Here is a 23,584-nt window from a genome sequence, read left to right as displayed (position 1 = left end):
ACAGTGGCTCTACTTTCCCTCACAGCTTCTTGTGTCATTCCAGCCAAGCAAGGCTGCTGTGTTAGGATGTTTAACAAAAAATCCAGAACCTATGGCCTGTTGTAGCTTTTAGATCAGTTTCTTCACTACCCGAATGGACTCCACCAGGTTCAACACTGTTGCACAAAATCTACACAATGGCACTCAAGAGCAACATAATCCATCATGGCTTAAGCCTGGGTGGGCTGCAGTGATTGGGTGAATCATGTCCAAGTTTTCTCCATTCTGAGAGCCCAAACAATGTATGTGCAGTGCAATCCTATATTTGTTTATTCAGAGGTAAGGCACATTGCATTCAGTGGTGTGCTTAGTAAGTGTTCACAGGAGCGCTTTTCCTTTTGTTAAATCACTCATCCAGTTAAGCCAAAATGGCAACTAGTTTTTCAAAGCAAGCAAGTAGACATGATTCATGTGCTTTTTTGTGGGCTTGATGCAAATCTTGTTAAGGACAAGAAAAAACAGAAATGATTCATGAGCAAATAAAAATACAGTAGGATTGTTTTTTTTGACAAAAGGAGACCTATCACTAACAATCAGAAGAAATGTCTTCCTCAAGATTTTCTTCCTGTAAGAAAAAGGATGGAAGACGTGGTTTCCAAGTAGATGGAAAACAAAAAAACAAAACCCTGACTGGATCCTCATCAAATTATATGTATGCGAAGGGGACTGGACTTTAAAATCTGATCCCTTGGGTTCTCTGTCATAGATCCACAAGAAATAAAATCATACAAAATGATGGATATATTTAAAATTATTTTACGCTGAGAAGCATTTGAGAAGCCAGTCACAGACTCTTGTTCTAACGAGCCTCACAGGATTACCTTTGTGAGGATAAGATTGAGAGGAAGGCAATGGAACCCAGGTTGAATTCCTTGAAAGGAAAAAGAGACATAAGTTGTGTTATTATAATATTATAACATAAATGGGGTGAGGCTGAAGGAAGGGGCATGGCCATCTGGGGAACCTAGGAGAACCAATGCTAGTGATTATATTTACATCCTGCCATTTTCCTTCTGTAGGAAGTTCAAGCCAGCTTAGAAGGATCTCCTCCTCTCCATGTTATCCTCACAACATCATCAACAAGAACCACCACCACCCTATGAGATAGGCGAAGCTCAGAGTCAGTGACTTTCCCTAAATCATCCAGTGAGCTTTCTGCCCAAGTGGGGACTAGAACTTGGATCTCCCAAGGAGCCTTCCAGCACTCTAACCACTGCACCACACTGGCTTTCAATGTTTGAATTGCAGAGTATGGCAGAAGGCATAATCTCACTTGTGGCCTCAGAGCTATAGAGGGCTTCAGATACTGGGTGGTACTGAAATAAGATAAATAATTAAGATATGCTATGCTATGCTATGATAATACAACCCCAGAAAGAACTGTGTCAGGAACAAGGTCAAAATAAGGTTGCTCCATCATCAAAGTCTCAGCTGTGACCACAGAACACATTTCTGAGGTTAGAATTGCAACTCTGACTTATCCTATGGCCATCTAGACAGCATTGAGAGGCTCTAAAATTGTTCCCTTAGTGTTCCTGATTTCCCTTTTCAAGATGTTTGTGGAAAGGAAGTCCTTCTTGGAGTGTTTTTAAGGGCCTTTTCCTGTGACTTTTTAAAAAAGAACTACATTTGCAATGTTGTGCCATCTGTGCAAATTTCTAACTTCTCTGATGTAGTTCTCACCTCAAATCCTATTAGGGAAAGCTACATACAAAAATTGATGTATTACACAATGTTACATGCAAAAACATGAGTATTAAGGAAAATTATATAAACTGTGTCTTTTATAGGTATTGTATTCAAAAAGAAATGCAAATTTTCATGCTGTTTTAATGAAAAGAAAAATTCAGATTGATGCAAACAATGGACAAAACAGTCCTGTTATTGAATGCACACACCGCTAACAGGAACTAGAAACATACTGATTCATCCAACCCTGGTGATAGCATGCTGGCATGGCAAAATTGAACCACTTCAAACTGAGAGGAAAATCCTGCCTTAGAAGTTTTGATGAATAACCTTACTTCTTTTGGAAACAAGATGACAAAATAAATGCTTTGGAGCAGGCACCTGAGACATTTTGCTTTGCTAAATCCAAAATAATTAGTTGCTGACAATTGCACACAAGGAATACAGATTTTCTGTCCTGCCTAGGCACTTAATGAAATGCTAGTACAAAGGACAAGAGAGGGGAGAGTGTCCAGTCTCCACACATGCATGGATGTATATTTCATTTGATACTGCTAATATATTTCCACCATTTCAGAATGCCTTGGTTAACCGCTGCTTTCATGATGTGTCAAACACAGGGTAATTGATCAAAGTTGGTGAGTTTTTCTCAGTTGAAATGAGAACCACTCTGGGTGGAACAGAACCCAAACAAGTAAAGCTTAGACCAATGCTCCCGTTTTGATCAAACGCCTTTTATTCCTTATTGTTCTGCAACATGAACATTCAGTATTTACTTTCAGGCATGCATGGAAAAAAGGCAGTGGGCCCATGAAGAAGTCTTGCCACAGGCAAGGTAGGAAAACATTATCTACTCTCCCTTCCCTCACATAATATATCAGCATTTTTTGACTGGTTACCTCTCTATTGTATAGATTTTCCTAGATTCATAGGAGGGTAGGGCTGCAAGGGACCAAGAAGGCCACCTGGTCCAGCCCCTGCTGGTGCAGGATACCAGACCGCTCCATGCCATCCAGATGACTGGGCTTACATTTTGGACTTAACTCCCATCAGCCTCAGTCAGAATGGCCAATGGTTAGGAAAGGTGAAAGAAGTAATGCATTTGGAAGGCATCAGTTTAGGAACGGCTTCCCTGGAGATTTACCCAGGGTCCACATTGTCTCCATGAGCACAGCTTCATGCTTAACATAGTCATCTTGATAGAGAGAATGTGTGCTGATCCAATAATGCATATAAAATGAATCTTTTATTAAGTAAGCATTTGTATTATGCAAATGCTGCATGCACTCGCTGCTAATTTCTATATTTGCAATGCAAACATAAGAAAAAATGGTGATATATGAAGCAGCTCAGAACTCTACAGCCAGATGGAAGTACAATGCAGAGAGATGGAAAGGTTGCTATTTTTCCCTATACTGTGTCACACAAATCATGCCCTTGCCACCACTATTAACTGCAAAAAGGAAAAAAGGCATAGAATATAGGAACCCATGTTTTCCTTCCTGTGGCTAAATTGCTCCAGCCAGTGGGTAGAGTTTTTTCATTGGGAAAAATCAGTGCAGAAACAGAGAGTTAAATTCTGCCTTTTCTATATCATATTACCAAACTCATGTGTGTGTTTGTGTATTTGTGTGTTTGTGTGTTTGTGTGCGTGTGCGTGTGTGTGTGTGTGTGTGTGTGAGAGAGAGAGAGAGAGAGAGAGAGAGACTTTTTTGAATAAGCAAAAACATGGCCATGGGGGGATGCTAAGTAAAGAACTCCCCATATCCCATTCAGTTTGGCCCTGAAACAGTTCAAGTAAAGCTCATGTGCTATTTGGATAGCCCAGGTACCCCAGGAGTGTCAAGAAGTTCACAATGGATTCGAGTTTGTTAAGATTTATTTGAATCTGGTACACAGATTGTGTAGCAGACCAGTTTTTCCCAGGTCACTTGGATTCCATGGGCTTACAGACCAGTTTCTGCTTTCCAGAATTCCACCAAATTTATTTGCAGAAAAATAAGAAACAAAATTTAAAAACCAACCAAAAATACAGTTCCCCCATAGGCTAGAGTTTCTAACAAAGAGAGCTCTGGTTCAAGGATTTAATTTAAATTTCTTGGCTTTGAATATATTTACTCTACTAAACAAAATGAACATATTTTGACCAGAACTTTTGTAATAACCTGAAGCATTTGCATGCTTCCTCTAATTGGATTGGCATAAGTGGTCAGGGTAATTTCATGAAGACATCTATTTGAGCGTATTTTAAAATGTGCATGCATCAGGGAACAAACACCTAAGTGCTGCTTTCCGCCTGTCTTTTGGGTACAGACTTCTTTTTCTTCTTCCTTTTCTAAGCAACCCTTAAGCTTTTCTATAGATCACTCAGAAAAATATGTGGTTTTGATCATGCTTGAATGTCCCAAGAACAACTCAATTTTATGTCTGAATGGCACCTCTAGCATACATTTTACTCACACACCACAAACTGTCACCAGCATAACAGGAAATCTCTCTCAACCACTTTGGGAAACCAAGAGAGAAAAAATAATGAAAAATAGCAGGTTCAGCCAACCTTGATTTCTCCCTAAAGAGATTCCTGGCAAAAACCCATGGAAGAAATGCAGACTTGCATGCCCCGGAGGATCCTTAGGCTGGAAGGAAACCTCAAGGCTGCCAAACTCTGGACCTTGGTTTTGACAGATGAAAAATCTACATAGACCTGTCTGTGACTCCTTGTTCTCTATTCTGAAAGCTTTGAAAAGCTGGTACCCTTTTGAAAATGAACAAGTGCATTGCCAGTGAACTGTTACAAAGATCCCATGGCTGTGTGTTATGCTACTTTATCATTATTTATTATTATTCTATTCTGAAGTGTGTAAATATTTAGGTTTCCAATGGTTAAAATCTCCTATGATTTGGCATGTTATTTTGCTGTAGATCAATGCTGTTTACAGCAAGATACATTTAAATTAAAAGAGAAACATGATTTACTTCATATTTTAGTTTCCTTAATATATATCAAATATCAATCAATGCAATTTAAAATAAGAAATTATACAATAAAATATTTTAGGAAGAAATCTTATGGCCCCTAGCATGTTTGATTTTGTTATTGTCTAATTAAACTCAATTGTAAATACGCATCTGTAAAATGCAAGTTACTAAAACATAGTTCTATTCATTGAGGACTGGAAGTATAGTTTTTCTACATGAGGTTCTTAATCCACTTCATTTACTTTTGGTTTCACTGCAAAACTGAGATTAGAGCATTTCATGAAAAATATTTTTTTTTCTTTTTTTCTGCAGCATAATGCTACATTATGTGTATAGTCAAGGCATACATACATGCACATAGTCAGGGCTATGGTTTTCCCAGTTGTAATGTATGGCTGTGAAAGCTGGACCATAAGGAAGGCTGAGCGCAAAAGGATTGAGGCCTTTGAATTGTGGTGCTGGAGGAGACTCCTGCGAGTCCCTTGGACTGCAAGGTGATCAAACTGGTCAGTCCTAGAGGAGATGAACCTTGACTGCTCTTTATAAGGTCAGATACTGAAGATGAAACTCAAATACTTTGGCCACCTAATGAGAAGGAAGGACTCCCTGGAGAAAAGCCTAATGCTGGGAACAATAGATGGCAAAAGAAGAAGGGGACGGCAGAGGATGAGGTGGCTAGATGGAGTCACTGAAGCAGTCGGTGTGAGCTTAAGTGGACTCCAGGGGATGGTGGAGGACAGGAAGGCCTGGAGGAATGTTGCCCATGGGGTCGCGATGGGTTGGACACGATTTCGTGACTAACAACAACAAATGTTACATTTCTCCAGCTCTAAAAGTAAGTCACCAGAGGTCACAGTATCATCTGTAAGCAAGCATTAGTAGAAAACGGTGAGCACACAATGAGTGCCTCATGTAGAAAAGCACCAGAGAACTAGATACAAATGTATCTGTGAATAGTACAAACTGGCTTTGACTATGGGGCAGTACAGAAATGAAGTCAATAATTCTGATAGCAACAGCAGCAGCACAATTCCAGGTAGCAACAGCATTCTGTTCGGATAGCCATGTGTCCTGCGCTACAGAGGCCAGTTCTCTATTTGAAGCCCTACTAGAGGACACGTCAACCTGCTCCTTTGCATGCCATCAGGTCAACCCTTAGAGGAACTGCTCCCCCAGATACTGAGCTCCTTTTCCTCTGGCACAGCTGGATTTAAAGGGGATTCTTCTACATGCACAGCTTGTGACACTCATACTGAACATTTTCTGTGTACACATTGGAGCACCCATGAGACTTCGTACTAAAGTAACACTGGCTTAGAATTGTCTTCTCTCAATATTTTTATTCTTTGCCCTCATTAGGGTTTATGTGCTAAGGTGCCTTCATGCAGAACAATAAGAACTCTTCAGCCCTTGTTTGCTTTATACTGTAAATTAATTTAATTTTCCCCCCAGTGCTGATCTGCTCTAGGAAGAAAAGAAGCAATTAACACATTTTTCTGTTAAGGACAACAATTCAAAGTAGACTGTTTATCAAATTAGCTTATCTGCTTTTCATGTTTGCAAATTATCCATAAGGAGGCTACTTTAATAGGTTTGCTTATTTGCAAATACTTAGGCTGACAGATGTTAGCCCAAGGCTTCCATGCACACAGCTCAGTGTTCTTGCCTTGATTTGACACTGTTTCTAATTGGTACTTTTTGTCAACTGATCATATGGTGGGGCTAGGTTTGCACACTGTCAGGCTCAATGTTAATAACAGCCATCTGAACTTTCTTCCAGGGCCAGTTTCCATATGGATGTCAGAGAAATCCGCAAGGAGTCAAGTGAGTTTGGATTTAGGAGTTATACCAATCTAATCTGCAATATCACTTTTGTAGTGGTACAGAATCTATGGACCTGCAAACCCTTTTTTAGGATTGGGTTAGGAGGTATTCACTAATGCTCAGTAGTGCTGATACATTTTAATGCAAGTGGAACAAAGTTTTCATACCTGAGAGAGAAAAAGTAAGTATATTAATGTGCTGACAACAGAACAAAACATACCTACAAAACACAGATGGAGCATATTTAACAAAACAAATGCATAAAATTATGGCTATTTTAATATATCCATAATCTCCATAAATATCCATAATCTTAATCTCCATAAAATGATAAATGAGTTCCTTGAAACGACTGAGCTGCCATTTCACAGGTGACAAAGTAACTGCTCAGCAAAGAGTCTTTTGAATGTACTCCCTTTCACAATAGCTGAGGAGAGGCAATTGGGGAATACAACTGATGCAACTGTTAACTGTTTAACTTTGGGACATTCTTTCTGACCTGTGACTTGGGAAGGGATCAGTCAGCAGGAGACACTGTTTCTGTGGTCTTCCATGTGGCTTCCATGTACCAGCACCCTTCATCTCCATGATGGCAGTCAGGTTTTTTGGGTTGCCCCATGGCAAGAATTAGATAGGTTCCCTTCCCACATTGCAAAGCCCAGCCTGATCCCTCATTCATTAGCTATCTGGAAGCAATGAAACAAGCAGGACAGTCACTATAATACAGATGGCGCAAGTTGGATGGACTGGACATCACATTACCATACCCAGTTTGTGGCAGTGAAGGGGTCAAGGCAATCTTCCTTCTTTCCGTCCATTGCATCCTCATGTGGTGGCCATCTGGCAAAATTTTTTAAAATCCTAGGCACTCACACACATTCCAGTTGTCCTGATCACAATTATTGATATAATTCAAGAGGAAGTTATCTAGAGAATCACCTGTTCTGCTTTGGGGGATCAGTTTCAGTTGTGGCAGTCTAGGGATACAGATAATGAGCTAGGCTTTGGGTTCCTGAGCCACCTGAATATATTCCTCCCTTTCCTATCTTGGCTTCTTATACAGAGGTGAAAGAGATTGTCTGGGCAGTTCCAGAATTCCCAATTGGTACACGGAATAATCCTAGCTGCCTTCAAGACAGAAGAGCACTTCTTTTTTAAAAACAGAAACAAAACAAACCTCCTGATTGGATCTAGATTATTCCTTGGTTGCAATACCCATTACGGAGGTAAGATGTTTCAAGGGGTGGTGGCAGCCCAGTTTGTAGCACTGCTAGATGGAATGCATTATCTAGGCTTGTTTCAGCCTGGGTTTGGGCCTGGCTTCGGCACTGAAACGTAGTCTCCAGAGTCAGGATGCACACTGTGGTTTCTTCTTCCTCTCAAGGGTTATTAATACCATCTGCAGTAACTCACTGGACTGATTCTGTGGAATAAGAGACACAGCAATTCTACGTTTATTTCCCTGGTTTTCAAAAATTAGTATTGGGGAATAACCCCATGGCATATGATCTGTGGGGTGCTGTAACACTCCACCGCATCCATATGGGGTGATTGGAGCTGGGTGTGATGGTGTTAGTGCTGAACTGAAGCTGAATTGTGAAAAGTCAGAGGTATTGAAGGTAGGTGTTTTTATAGCTGAAAAGGCAGTTTATTACCTATTATATACAAATACTGTGCAAACTTTGTATGTGTGTGGGTACAATGCGTAAGTGGCCACCCTGATGGTATATGACTCTTAACAATGAAGCTTATAAAATAATAATGTAATCCTATGCATATGGTTGCAGCATCCAGGTAAGAGAATATGGGACTGTGCAGATTCACAATCTCCAGTTTAGCCTACTACGGTTTTAAGATATCTTCCATTTGTGCCTATGTCACTAATCAGAATACAGTAATTGCATGCAGTACATAAGCTTTGGGACAAATATTCTCCTAAACAGGGGTCACTAATTAGGAGCATGTTCAGAATCTGCTTATTTAGTAAATTTGTTAGAATACCCATTTCCTGCTTTTCTTTCTTGGGAAGCTAACTGCTACAATTACTTACCAAGCGACTGTTTTATAGTGTTTGGCCACTAGAGGGGAGCCTAAGCTTTCCTTTGCAGTTTAGGAAGAAAAGACCAAAAAATAAAAGAAAAAACCCACCCATCATTACAACCATGATTTCGTTGGCACTGTGCTTTACTTGGTTTCAGGGAATGAACACACACTCTAGAAAGTTGGATGAGAATCGGAAGTAGCTCCATATCTGTAAAACTTGAGAGCTTTGGTGATAGTGGTGGGGTCTAAGACTGTTGAAAGATACAGTTTAAGAAAATCACAAGTTTTGTTACCTTTTGTTCCAGAATACCCAAAAGTTGTGTCTGAAAATGTTTAAGGAAAGAAAGGAACTGCTCCTACATAGTGACAAAGTTGCAATGGGCTCCATCATCATCATCATCAAAAATATAATCTGTGGATTTCCAATCCATCTAACAGGATTATGTTCTTATATTTCCCATTGGGGTTCCCCACCCCTTATACAAAAGAATCTGCCCAGTGTAGATATACCCATATTGCGGTAAGCACCTCTGAAATCTACTATGATGGACAGTGTATAAACATGCCAAATAAAGAGTCCCAGGAATGCATTTTCATATGGGAACAGTGCCACATCCTCTGTCCTATTTTTTAAATGCAAGAATTCAGTGTTGGCCTTAAAATCTGGAACTTACCAAAATGCCAAAAGGAATAATATGCAACCAATGTACAGTATCAGAAAGACTCACAAAAAGGTACTTAAAAATTAGCCACATTATATTCACAATCTCACTTTTCACTGGGATGGAACAGTTTTGTTGAATACGGAGTGCTGTAAAAGTAGGAGAAACCTAGAAACACAGAGAGTCAGAAGGGGCCTCCTGGGCCATCTGACCCTTGGCTCCAGCCGGCTCCACTAAAGACATGCCCACCATGTGCATGTCCAGTCTATCTTTGAACACTCTCACCGATGGGGCCTCAACCACCTCCCATAGTAGAATATAAGCAACATTGCTAGTTGCTGAAAATCCAGTTGTCCTGGATGCATCAATTTCCAGAGTCATTGCTGTGTCCCATGTTCAAGGACAAGTATATTCCCAGGATTTGTGATCTGTATCAAATAGATACATAGATGGACATGCAACACATTTACAGGAATATGTGGCATACAGAAGCTACCAGATTCAACATACGAAGACTAACTTTATTTTGCTTGTTTTTCTTTTGACATGCTGCTATTTGTAATGTCAGCACCAGTACCTATCCAAATGGCAGCAACCTAGCATTGTACCTGCATAAAGCCAGTCATAAAATGTAACCCTCAATTCAGGAAATGGGATGTTGTGACATAGTAGCTGCTGTGATTGTTTGGTTTCCTTCTTAGTTTTTGTGCTTTTCCCAATAGAAGATTCCATCCATTTTGCTTTGGGAACTCCTTGCCTTTCACCGTATTGGCCACTTATGGGTGCAGCCATAGAACCCCTGGTCTGTTCTTCATCCAGGCCAGGAGACTTTGTCAGGAGCTCCAGCTGGCACACTGGCCAGCAACCAAGCTATGTTGGGGGTGTGTCCACAACATGTCCCCAACAGGCATCAGCTCTTTCCCCCTCCCCCACCACACCCAATATCTATTTCTCACCCAGGCCATAAAATATACCAGATTTTGTCCTAAGGGGCTATGCTCCAACTCAGAAGGGAATGTACATCAAATGTATTTTCTGCATTAGAAAGCTAGGACAGAGCAACCCTCAGGGTGAACTAGACCGCAACTAATCCTACTGATTATTCATTCTCCATTATTTTTCTTCCCACTATCTGGCTATACAGAATCACATTATTGAACTGCTCTGACATTTAGCCCTTTAGCTGAATTTGTGCAATATGGCACATCTGAATTTGGCTAACACAAGAATACTTGTGTACAATCCTATAGTTTGCAACTTATGCTCACAAAAGGAGAGTACATCAAAGACAAAATCAGGCTGAGATCCTGCTTCACAAAGTGAGTTAGACACAAACCATTTCAGCTGATACCCAGTTCAGCATCAATCTGAATCAAAATGTCATTTTGGAAGATCCTTAGCTGTTTTTCCTCACCATTGATTTACCATAGGAAATTGAACAAACAACTTTTAACTTTCATACTTTTTGGCAGAAAAAGTCGGAATATGCAGGCCTCGTTGCTCTTCTGAGAGAACACAAGCATCCCAATCTAATGCAATGGCAGTTGAAAGGACCTGATGGAATGAGGGGGCCTCTGTACCTCCTGGGACCCCTTCCCTTCTTGACATATTTAGCTATCAAAATTTTCCTGATTCTAGGTGTTGCACAGGCACCCAATCCCATCAGTGTGATGCACAGAGGCCACAAAGAAGCACACACACACCATTTCAGGCAATGATGTGTATGTTAGAAGTGTCCCTCTGTAAAAAATCTGCAAAGTATCAGAAGGATAAGTGCAAAGGTTAGGGAAATTACCATGAATGAAAAAAGCTGAAGGGGTTTTTTTTTTGCTCAGCTAACAAAATCACAGGAAGAACTTCATTTACACACACACACACCTCATATAAGCTCCTTCTCAAATTGTCAGTTGTGCTTCCTAGCTGCTCCTTGGTTACAGTGGGCCCGAAGTTGCCAGTAGGCGCCACACTGAGCATGAAGGAGTGCTCTTCCTTCTGCTGTTGCCAGGGAGAAAATATTAAGAGAACGGTACAGGTTAGGAGGACTTGAATAAGATTTTAAATATCCATAATGCTAAATTACAGATATATTATGAACCTCATTTTTTTCTTTTTTCAAAGTGGGTTTGTTATCACATAGCGATAGCTAACTAACCAAGTTGTGAATGCAGGATAGAGTGCACGTACCTGAATCCCCAGCTGGCACAGACCAGGAAGTACTGCTCCCCAAGCAATTTGTGATCTCAGTGTGGCTGGAGCTCAGAAAATGCCTCAGAAATTTTATGATAGTGTCAAAATGCCATAAAAATTACAAGAATATCCCTTGAAAAGTTCTATATCTGTCTCAAAAGCACTGTGACTGTATATCTGAAGTTCTGTACTTTTGAGAAGTTACTTTTTTTAAGCTTCCCAAGCCACTTTTCATAATGTAATCTACCTAGGCTTTGTGAGATTAGGGCTTATTTCAGTACTATTTAGGTTGCAGATCTATGCTAAAACACCTAAGTTGTAATATTCATAAAACATATCCAGCATGTCTACTTAAATTGTAAGTAGACGTATTTAAAATAAAATTAAATTGCAAAAAGCATATTTAACACAGGGAAGCAAAAATAATTTATATGCATACTATTTCCAATACTAGATAGCAAAGATCAGCGTAGAGCCAGAAGTATCAACAAGAATTATTCAAAACTTTATTTATAAGAAACATTCAAATGCATCATTTTCAAAAGGGGGCTGAAATACCAATAAAGTCAGAACACAAATCACAGCTCCTTTTAATTGCTAGCACCATTTCAACCTGTGACACACAAATTATGGTCCTTGGGTGTGTAAAAACTCCAACATTAAAAATGTGGCATTCCAACAGTAACAAAAGGTGTCTAAAAATATTGTACGAACAGTACATTTTAAAATTGAGTTTAAATTGAGTTATTATGCATTAGTAGTTTCTCAGGTATAATTAAGCATAAGACCACTTCTACATACCACCCAAAATCTATGAACCATGGTTCAAGAAGTGTTTGAAAACTGCTCTTGGTATCCCTTTACAACGAAGGTAAAAAACACTTAATACACTATAGTACAATCACTGCAGCGTAAAAAACAAGACTGAGCGTATAAAATGTCTTCCTAGTCTATAAAAGTACTAAATGGACTACAAAATTAAGCAGTAAGTCAAGTTCTCTTTTGGCCACATGCAGCCATTATAACAAACTGCAAACACATTGCCAGCACAAATGGGTTGAACACATAATACAAAAAGATCCTAAAGTGTACAAGTCAGATTTAAAGTTCTCTATTTCTTATACGCTTCCTCTACATTTAGTTTTGTATCATTTTCTAACATCTGGCACAACTTGTAATTTGTGTTCAGAGTATGCATAAAGTGCTAAAAGTGCAAAAAACAGAACCAGGACTGCTTTGTATATGATAAAAACCGTTTCAACATACTGCTTGTAATAGTTCCTTTATGAACTGGCCAACAACTACACTTCTGGTAACATTGGTACTTCCCAGGAAGTCATTGCATGAGGGCAAAGAGACTTTTGACATGTTCCAACCAATGAGCAGAAAAAGGAATGTTAAATATTATAGCCTGCACCAAACAGTAATAGACTTCACACATCATGTATGAAGTAAGTCCTGTATAGTAATTAACAGTCAAGTTTTCCACACTCTTACATGGAAAAAGCATATGAATACATGCATGCAGGGTGTGGAAAGGATACCTATAATTTGCTATGATGTAATTTAAAAGAACTGACACTTCAGGAATATTTCGGAAGGAACAATGGATCTGCACAATGAAGAGAAACTTTCTGTTATGACGACTTTTAGAACGGGTTGTATTTGTTGTTGGTGGTGATCTTTGTGGTAGAAAAACAAGGAACCAGAATATGTCAATTCAGTCCTTCAAGCAATATCCATTTTTACAGCAGCTAAGAGACAAGTCAAGTTGGGCACAAAGAAAATACTTCTAGTTCTGCTGGACTGGCAGCCGTTATACATTTTTATGACAATTTAAAACAATGTAAAATGAATTTTGGCAAAAATTAAAACCATTCCAAGCTATACTCCTTTACACTTAGTTACACTAGAATTTGACAGTGTCAAGATTTCTTATGAACAGATCTTCTGACAAAACAAAATGTAAAATTTTATTTCTCCCTCATTTAGTATGGTCTTCTGTGACATGCATCATAATAATTGGTGCTATTAAAAGGTGAAAACATGTCTTGCTTAACAAAATGGACAAATTTCTCCAAAGGGCACATCAGCTTGCTATAACGTTTGTTGTAATCTCTGCAGAAGGAAGTCTGGAATGTGACATCAACACCATTATAAAGGATGCGAACAAAGTGTTCCTTATATTTCTTTCCATCCTTCCAAAGCTCAAATACAAGTCTAGCAGCAAATCTTGGAAACCGGGCCTCCGTAATGCCTAAGGCACTAAGGACAGGTGACAAGGTGACATCATGAGCAGAGTAAAGGACAAACAACTCTTCTTTCTTGCCCTCTGCAATGCGCTGCATACGATTGACAGTCTGGTTAAGGATAGGATGAGTGGCCAGTAGGGCATACAAGTAGTAGAATTTTTTCTCCTGCCTCTCTTTTTCATCTTCAAGTTGATGTGTCTTGATTACTTTAAAGTGCTCGATGTCAATGCAGCCATTCTTAGTGCATGGGAAGCTGACATTATGGCAAAAATGGCACAACATCGAATCTATAGGGTTAGAAGCCCTTAGCTGCCTTGTGGGTATGCCAACTATTCTTGCCATATCTGCATATGTTTTCTCCAAATTTAAGTTTTTAACCCGTAGGCTATACTGGCGACGTTGTTCTTCCTCTAGGTAATGGTTTCTTATTGGGCAATCACAATTTCCTGAACAAAAAATTGTGCTCCATTGGTTTCGAAAATTAATTTTCTTCCAGTCAAATTCTGGCAGGAAGGAATAGAGTAATGCGAGCCCACTCTGTAGCGTTCGACTCTTTCCTGTGGTCTCCAAATACAAATGTTTACTGGTCCAATCACTTGGTACCAAGTTATGCTTCTTTATATAAATATCCCTTAGCAGTTGTCCATTTCGTAAGTGCTGTACAATACCTTTAAGAACAAGTGGGGGGAAAGGTAGGAAAAAATCAATAGCATATAGCAGAATGCCCTCCTTCCTGGGGCTACAGTTAATTAGCACATATTTGACTTAGAACTAAGACAGGTGGATATGAACAATCAAATTTTGACTACATTTTGCTCCTATGCAGGACAGCATAAACAAGAACACATTGCCAAGCATGTATTAGCAAACTCTAAATTAAATGTTAGTATTCCATATTGCTCAGTACAGTAGGAAAATGGAACAGCTGCTTCAATAGCTTTATGATAAACAGCTAAGGGAGGAACAGAACTTTAAGTTAGATTAAAAAAGAAATCAATTTGACAACCTATAAAAAATACATTCAGCTTTTCTGCAAAGTTGATCAGCTATTAGGAATGAAAATTCAGTTGAGTTTATAAGTAAATTGTATTTGTTGTATATTGCACAAGTCCTTAGCCCGTGGCAGAATTAAAAGCAAGCCTTTTCTATTTATATGCATCTTAGTAATATTAACCTGCTTAAGTGATTTTTATATTAATTTTCATCATTTTATGTATTATGATAGGTTTTTAAAAATATGTTTATGTGTAAATAATTGCCTTAATTATTAACTAGGTAGTCCAGAGAAATAAGCAAAGCATAGCAACTGCAACTAAAAATCCCTGATGGAAGCTGCATGTTTGGAATCAAACACTTTCAAATAATAAATCAAAACTAATGCATGCTACATGAGAAGTCATACTGGATCTCCCAGCACCTTCTCCCCCTGAAAATGAAGCTGGCTGAAGTAAGGCTAGTATTGTCAGTTCGTAGGACACAGTGCCCATGACTGATTGTTCATTCTCAAGTAGCCTTATTGGGAAGGCTTGTATTAGTCAATAGGTTAGACCTTCCACTAGGCAGAATGAGGCAAGCAATCTAAGCAGAAGCTAGTCCCTCCTGCTACAGTGCTACTGCTACTGTTAGCTGCCTTTATTTCATGTCAGGTTCTGGGCCTCCACCTGATGCACTCCCACTCGCTGCAGCCATGTGCATCAAGAATCAAGGTGAGCACCTGTGGAAGTGGGAGAGGTTCAGACCTCTAATATTTTTTTCTGATCACCTAGGCTGGTGGGAAAGTAAACCACATATGTGTTTGGAAAGTAATCAGAACACCATCTGGAGCACACAGAGGCTGCAGTAAATCACACCTATTTGTGCTAACTGGTTATAGTCTGTTATAGCTCATTTTTTGTTTTGATACAAGAAGGAGTTTGTGTCTGTTCTAAATCAACATCTAAGAAAACAACTATGATGCTTGTGAGTGGGTGTTTCTGTGATTGGTGTAATTTACATGCATAGTAATTCAAGAAGTTTCCGTTTTCCTCAGAACAACAAGGAATGTTATATAAACAAGGAGCTTTTGCCTCTGAGTTAAGATACTTGTTGCTTTCAGAGGACTTCCGGTCAGTTTCAACTCTCTCTCCTGGAATTTATTTATTTATTTATTAAAACATTTTTATGCCGCCCCATTTGCCGAAGCCTCGGGGCGGCTTACAACAAATAAGTTAAATAACATTTTAAAATATATACATTAAAATTAATTACAAATATACAATATAAAATAAGCCGCCCTGGCCAGAAAAATTCAATAATATTAACATTTAAAATGCTGCTTGAATAAAAAGGTCTTCGCCTGGCGCCGAAAAACAAATAACGGCGCCAGGCGGGCCTCTCTGGGGAGCGCATTCCATAACTTAGGCGCCACCACAGAGAAAGCCCTCCTCCGAGTAGCCACCCTCCTAATTTTATGCTTTATTAAGCCTACGTACCTGGATTAACCTAAACACAGAATTAAGTTCATTTTCTTCCACATCCCCGAGCTAAAGAGGTACACTGAGCTGCAGCAAATGTGCCTACCCACTGCCAATCTTCTCACCACTACCCTGAAAGAGACCGAGACCCTGACAAGCAAGGGCCCCACAAAGCAGCTGCTACTGAGGAGGGGAGGTAGCAGTGGAGGAGGAGGATACGGACAAACAGAAGCCATATGTCCCAGCCATGCCTCCAAGCAGACAACCACTGCAGGCAAAGTGACTATCCCTATCTAGCTTTTCTCTCTCTAAATCAACCTGACTTGCAGCCTCTCCACCCCACCCCACCCCACCCCACCCCCATATTGCTGGCATAAAGCATCAACCTTGGCTTCCCCACACATTTCTCATTTCTGCCTGTATCACTTGTGCCTGTGAATGGCAATCACACATTCTCCTCTAATCCTGAACCATTTCAATCCAGTTTTATCAGCGGCACTGTTTTCATGTAAGACTGCTGAGGGATTATAGCCTGACAGTTTAAATTTGGGAGTAATTCATTTCCATGCATAGAGCAAACCTATGCATGTTTACTCAGAAGGAAGTTCCATAATATCCAGTGGAATTTACCTCACTATAAGGTTGCAAAGACATGGGCTTGATGGGGAAGGATTCTAAAAGAAAAAGACAGAAAGAGAGCAAGTGCAAAGAATAGAAAGAGAAACAGAACGTGGGAGTGTAGACTTGTCCCTGTGTGAGAGACAGCAAAGAAGAAAAGGGGAGATGAAAGCATATAAGAGATCAATGCAACTTACGTATGCAACAAGTACCTTGTTAGAAGAAAGAATGAGAGCATTGGACTTATGAGTGTCTACCCTCAAGGCAACAAAAAAAGACAAAGAGTTCTTAGTGGTAGAACTACAAGATCAACAGCAAGCTGAGGCAGAAGAGGAGAATCTTAAAGCAAGGGAAAATGAAGTAGAGAGAACTCTTTGGACCATGCTATAATTAATTTCTTGATGCTAAAAGAAGCAGAAGCTAATTGTAGCCAAATGCATACCCTAGATTTTAGGAAAGCCAATTTAATGGACTCAGAACAATAACAGGTAAGGTCCCATGGCAAGTGATTCTAATGAATAATGTAATCCAAATTGGAGGGGAAACAAAGACAATTCTAAAAGCATGATTACAAACAATTCCAACATGAAAAGAAAAGAAAAGAAAGACAACCAAAGAAATCAGTATGGCTTCACAAAAGGCTCAGAGTTTACCTGGAAATGGAGAATAAGAAGTGGAAAACAGGCCAGGCTACAAAGGAAGAGTACAGGAAGGTAGCATAAAATTGCAGGGTGACATAATGAAGGTTCAGATGAGGGTTATAAAGATGACTAAGGATTGGAAACTAAGCTCTATGAAGAAAAACTGAAAGCACTAGGTATGTTCAGCCTTGAAAAGAGAAGTCTGAATAGAGTCATGATACCATTCTTCAAGTACTTGAAAGGTGCTTGTAACACAGAGTAGTGCCAAGATCTCATCACAGTCCAGATAAGAGTACAGGACACAAAATGATGGGCTCACGTTACAGGAAGCCAGATTCTGGATGAACATCAGGAACAAACATCCTTACTACTAAGTGCAGTACAACAATGAAACCAATTACCTGGAAGGTTAAGGGCTTTCCCACAATGGAGGCATTCAGGATGTAGCATCTGTTACAGATGCTTCAACCTGAAGTCCTGCACTGAACAGGTGGTTAGACTAAGGGCCTTACTGGCCTCTTCCATCTCTACTATTCAATGATTCTGTAAATGATTCTAGGTCTCAGAGGAAAGAATAAAGAAAGGGGGACCAGCTGAGAAGCAAACAATGCAGGATATGTGGAAGGAAAAGAACACTTGTCTGGCTTGGATATAGAGACATTCTATTTCATACCACAAGCATGTCCATCTCTACTCAAAAATAAATCCCATTAAGGTCAAGTGGTCTGATTTCCAAGTAAGTTGTGTATCGGATGCATCTTTTATTTTGGCAAAGCTGGGGGAGTCTGCTGTGCCTGACTCACCACACATCCCTGGCCTTTTGACTAATGATTCACTGTTGTGACTTCCTGTCCCAAACTGAGAATATTAGGTTTCATCCATGCCTTCTGAGGTCTGTCTTAGACTTGGGGTCATCTAGTTAATTTGACTGGCAGTGCACCAGACAGGAAAGGAAAGGCGTTCCTGTGGATTTTACTCAGCTAGCCAAACAGCACCGGACAGAGGACAGTCAAAAAGGAAGTCTATCTTCACACACAGTACATTTCTTTACTGCAATATGTTGCACCTGAATGTTTTCGCACTGCCTCAGGTGCCTTTAAGAGAAAATTAAAGAGGGTAGAGTCATACAGCAAGGGCTGATGGGGACAGAGTACTGCTTACTGTGAGGAGAGGAAGATGCTGGGCTAGGTGAAGCCTTTGGTATGAAAAATTCTCTACAGTATCCTGCCCTTTGCAAACCTCAGGAGGGTTTAAAGCCACAAAGTTTTAACAGTAAAAGACCAGTTTTGGTTCTTCTATAAGCAAGCATTTAAATACACTTCAGGCCAGGATAATCTTCTCTTGCCGATGTTTTTGCCTGAATGGGGCTGTTATGATAAGTTAATTCAGGCAGCAAAATATGCTGGGCTGGCTCTGATTGTTAGCGAGATCCACACAAGAAGTCAGGGGCAGAAGCGGGCAGACATTGGAAACATTTTTGAAAATGGGAAAAAGGGGACAATTGCTCAAGGTATAAACAGGCCTTATACATGTCATAAATATGAGAATGCCTTACCCCCCACCAAAAAAAAAAAAAAAAGGAAACCAGGTTATTCTTTGGAAAGCACCAACATGCCCTCTAGCAAACAAGGAGGACATGCCAATTAGGGGAGAACCCAAGAACCCCATGGCATGCACATTTTGCTGGAAATGAGAAAACCGGCATGACGCACTCACCTGTCTGTGTGAGCTCTCCCATTTCACACAATGAATGGCTGGGGTAACGAGACATGCTACTCAGAGCACCATCCATTTGGGCTTCTTCTCCTTTAGACATATGGCTAATAAAAGCCTCAAGCTGAGGATGGGATGGCTTTCTAAAAGAAATACACCAAAACATAAAAACTCTTAAGTGCATGAAAAAGCTAGAACAGTAAAGTGCCCTAATTATGTCAATTCACATAATTTCATGACAGCATAGCTTCTGCTGGGGGCAACCTGTCCCCTGCTCTTAAAGAAATGAAATATGTTGCTAAGAAAATGCACACTAATGCTTGAAAAATGTGTGTAAGGTTGGGTGGGGGACAGCAGAACAAGAACTAAGAACTTATGAGACAAACCCTGGAGGCACTGTTATGTAACAGCCTATAATCCATGTGGCACTTTCTGATTAGCAATCTTGCAGGCACTTGGACCCTATGGTCCTACACGGAGTGAGCAACTGAAGACTGTCTCTGCTGCTCCTTCTGTTCTACCTTGCATGAGCATAAGCTTCCATGTTCAGATGTTTAACCTCAGCTTTGTAGGATTATGCCATAACATTATCTATCTATTCCTCATATAACAGAAACACTACACCTGGCAGTGGTCAGGTTAGGCAATGCATGATTTGTGCCCTATTGTCCTGTAAAGTCAGATGTTCTTCACAACATTTTGTAGTGTCCACAACAGTTTATAACATGGAATAAAGAGACAGAGCTAGTACTCTCCAGATGTTTTAGACTACAGCTCCCTTATAATTAGCCATGCTGGCTGTTCAGATGGTATCTCCAAAGCATCTGGACAGCACATGGTTGCCTACAGGTCTATTACCTATTCCTTCAAGATTTGCATCGAATCATCCTTCATAATCCAAGTTTGCATGTAACTTCCATTTCTCGTTCAAAAATCAAAGTCCTCATTACTGGAAGTCACTGAGAACCTCACCGATAATATTTTAAAATACTCCAAAAGTTTATGATATATTTGAAGATGCCATGGTAGTAAACAGAAAATCAGGATAATTTTGCTAAGGATGCCATTTCTCATATACATATGGATATTTCTCATCTGTTTATACTTCTAAAAGACAGTATATTGTCAAATTAATCAGTGCATTTTAATCAAAAGTTTAATCTAATTAAAAACAGTTACCCTTGACAGATATTTCAGTAATTCTACAATATTTCAAACCTATTCTGGATAAAGCAAGTAACATTTATTGAACATACATTCAACTGTAGATGGGCTTAAAAACATGATTCTGAAGTATAGAAGTACATTACTTAAATGCAGAAAAAAGGTGACTACTTGAAGAATGGTACTAGATTACTTTTTAACTGTGGTAATAAGGCCTTAAGGCAATAAAGTCAATGATTTTGTCAATGATTTTTTCCCATTTCAGTTAATAAAATATTTCTATTCAAGTGTGCCTTGCCTGCTTAAAGGAAAAGGAGTAACAAAAATTCTTGTTTCCACAAGCTTATGCTACTGACGCATTAAATTATCAGGCATTATTGTCTCAAAAAGCAATAGGAGATTTTGACATAAACAACACATAAAAGAGCTTCTTCAAATAATATTGGTTTACCAGTTCTATGAAAGTGCATAACTTTCTGAATCTCATAAGGTGAGAAAAGCAAATCACCGGTCCTGAAAAACTGACATGCTAGCTTTCTGGGACTTCCTTTGGCTTGGTGTTCAGTATATCCTTTAACCTTTAGAAAAGTTCACGTTTTCACAGTGGTAATGGCAACTACAACGCACACATGAAAAAGCGAAGTAAGACACATGCACAGAAATTCTACATGGAAGGAAGCAAGTGTTCATATTAACTCTGAATCACACTCCTTTTTGTGTAAAATTTAGGCCCAATCTTTATGACCTTATTTGATGTAGAAAAACCATTTTATATGACTTTATATTTTATATATTGCTTTGATAATCAAGAGAGTTAATAATAATATTCAGACCACCTTCATCAAATTTAGTCTCATTGATGGTCATGGATGCAACACAGTGTATACACATTGGGATGTAATTAAACTCTACTGAAATTACTCATTTTAGATTAATGTTCCATTTAAATGTATAAGCCAATTTCCAAAACAGGTATCATCAGTAAAAACAAGATTAAATTTAATAATTTAGCACAGGCTATTTGAAGTTATGGGCTACCAGCCAGAGGGCTGCAGAAAAAGTCAGCATGTGTAGAGTGAAACACAGTTTATTGCTTTCATTTTCACTCCAGTAACCCCCTGCTAAACTGAAAACTACATTTTGGACAAATCTGAGAAGAGCAAGCTGCTGAAGTGAAAACTGAAAGCAAAATAACCAGCAATACATGTGGGTAGGGTCTTAATGTATCTGTTTCCTTTAAGAATTTGTCCCTTCATGTCACTTTCCCTTTGCTCATAGAGGTATTAGTTCTTAACACAGCAGCCTGGGCATCTTGATCAATATAATAAAAGCACATGGTACTTCATAAAATGTAAATATCCAAGAACATTTACACTGCAATTTAATACACACGATCACAGTGTAAATCAATTACTGACATCAGGATTAATCTTAATCTGACAAGACTTGCAGGGATCAGGGGAAGACATTAACAGTTCAGCATATTTAACTGAGAGGAATGGGACAGGGAGTTTATTTCTGCATGTATTAAACAATTTACTGATTTGCATTCTGTGATTCCACTACAGCTCGGGTACAAGATATGTATGTGATTTCTCCTTCATCTTCAGTATCCTATTCCCCCTTCATATTGAAATGGTTGTTTAATTACACATAACAGGATTCAAGGGCACAGAGATTGGTATAAATTAAAGTTGGTGGAAGCCAATAATTCAATGGAATATGTCCAGATAGGCAGAAATCCCACCAGGTTCAAGGTATGAACAATTGCACCTGGATAGCTAAAGTAAGACTAGCACTCAAACAAGGCTTTTAAGTATCTAAAATATTTGTTCAAGCTAACAGGAAAACAGACTTAGACACTAATTTGTATAGATTAGTATCAAAAAGTGACCTTTAAGGCTTACATTTCAACAAAGGAGCTAAACAAATCTTATATAAGGCTCTATAGGTCAAACAAACCAACAAACAAGTCTTGGGGCACCTTTAAGTCCAACAAACCTATTACATTGTAAGTTTTCATGGATTACAGTCTGCTCCATCAGATGCATTTTAAATACACAGTTGTGGGAATGGGGGAAGGCAGAGGGTTCGAGAGGATTCATAACTGCTAAAGTCAGAGAAAAATGAAATATAAACATCACAATAATTGTCTTAAAATAACCATTCACGAATAAATCAGTGTGTGTGCTAAAATGAATAACCAACATTAAGCTTTAACATGTCACATTGGGTTTTGCTTTGTTTGCTTCCTTGTTTGCTTTTTGCATTTCATTTCCTTCTTTTCTGAGTGATTACAATCCCCCAGTCTGTGTGCATGTGTATCATCCACTGAGGACAACACTTCAGTCTATGAAAGTATATGTATGCCATAATATCTGTTGGTCTTTAAAGTGCCCAAAGACTGTTATTTTTGGTGTGACACGGTAACATAGTTATGCCTTTAGAAAGTGGACCATTCTGAATTTTGAAATTCTTCTACATGAACTGGCTCGCAGGATGCAACTGTGCTGAATAAATTATGGCTACCTGGTGCTTCCAGGACAACAGGCTTTGCTACCCAGTGGCAATGTGTTTACTCACGCAAAGTGACGCTGCTGCCTTTTTTCAAATCAGATAATGATTCCTTGATGCAACTCTTCTGTGACGATACATTTCAAATAATTAATTTGACCCATATGAATATGCAGTTTGTAGGTTTTATGGTTTAGATTACTCAATCTTTATCCCTGTCAATATGATACAATCAATAGTGTGTATATTCCTTATTGATACTTATTATTAACAAATTTTGCTTAATGAATTATGACTTAATTTGGAAATACTCAGAACAAAGCTCTTGCTATGTTTAAAGTACTTCAAGATTTGAAATGGGAAAAGCCTTATCAACAATCATTGCAATAAAATGTTCTTGTGTTTTTATTTGTGTACTCTATATTGCAATTGATTATTCTTGTTTTTTTAAAAAATAACAATATATAGGTCCAGTTCTATGTCTTCCACATAAGATTTTCACATTTGTCAAATACAGTCAATGGTATGGCTTCAAAATGCTTCAATATGATTCTGAAATTTGGAAATGCAAATAAGAGCTGGTCAAATAAAAGGCATCTGTTGGATACTTTGTTCTAGACTTCTCAAAAGATATTGAAACCACAAGGGGGCACCAAACAATCATTGCAAGATAAACATAGGCCTTAGAAGTGATACCCAGAATATGACTACACAGAGGATTCAAAAAGAGGCTCTCCTGAAATGCAAAGTTATTGCTTTTGCACACTCTCATATAGCAGAAAGAAGATAAAAATTAAGAAACAAAA

The 23,584-nt window shown here is 39.0% G+C and overlaps 1 protein-coding gene across 4 annotated transcripts in view; it reads right to left on the bottom strand.

Moving 5' to 3' along the window:
* Window positions 1-11,905: 11,905 nt before the first annotated feature.
* PXYLP1 (2-phosphoxylose phosphatase 1) overlaps window positions 11,906-23,584 on the bottom strand; it is a 67,532-nt gene continuing 55,853 nt past the window's right edge. For all 4 annotated transcript variants that reach the window (XM_044432806.1, XM_044432807.1, XM_044432808.1 and 1 more), the window contains 2 exons: window positions 19,104-19,243; window positions 11,906-14,343 (listed from right to left, as the gene is read on the bottom strand). In XM_044432806.1, coding sequence (XP_044288741.1) covers window positions 13,412-14,343; window positions 19,104-19,243 — 1,072 coding nt within the window. In that variant the 3' untranslated portion in view covers window positions 11,906-13,411. The remainder of the gene's footprint in view (window positions 14,344-19,103; window positions 19,244-23,584) is intronic.

This window comes from Varanus komodoensis, unplaced genomic scaffold (assembly GCF_004798865.1).
Source record: "Varanus komodoensis strain SLA01 unplaced genomic scaffold, ASM479886v1 scaffold25, whole genome shotgun sequence".
Lineage (NCBI taxonomy): Eukaryota > Metazoa > Chordata > Lepidosauria > Squamata > Varanidae > Varanus > Varanus komodoensis.
The sequence above is the reverse complement of the archived record's forward strand: the minus strand, read 5'-3'. Positions and strand labels throughout refer to the sequence as shown.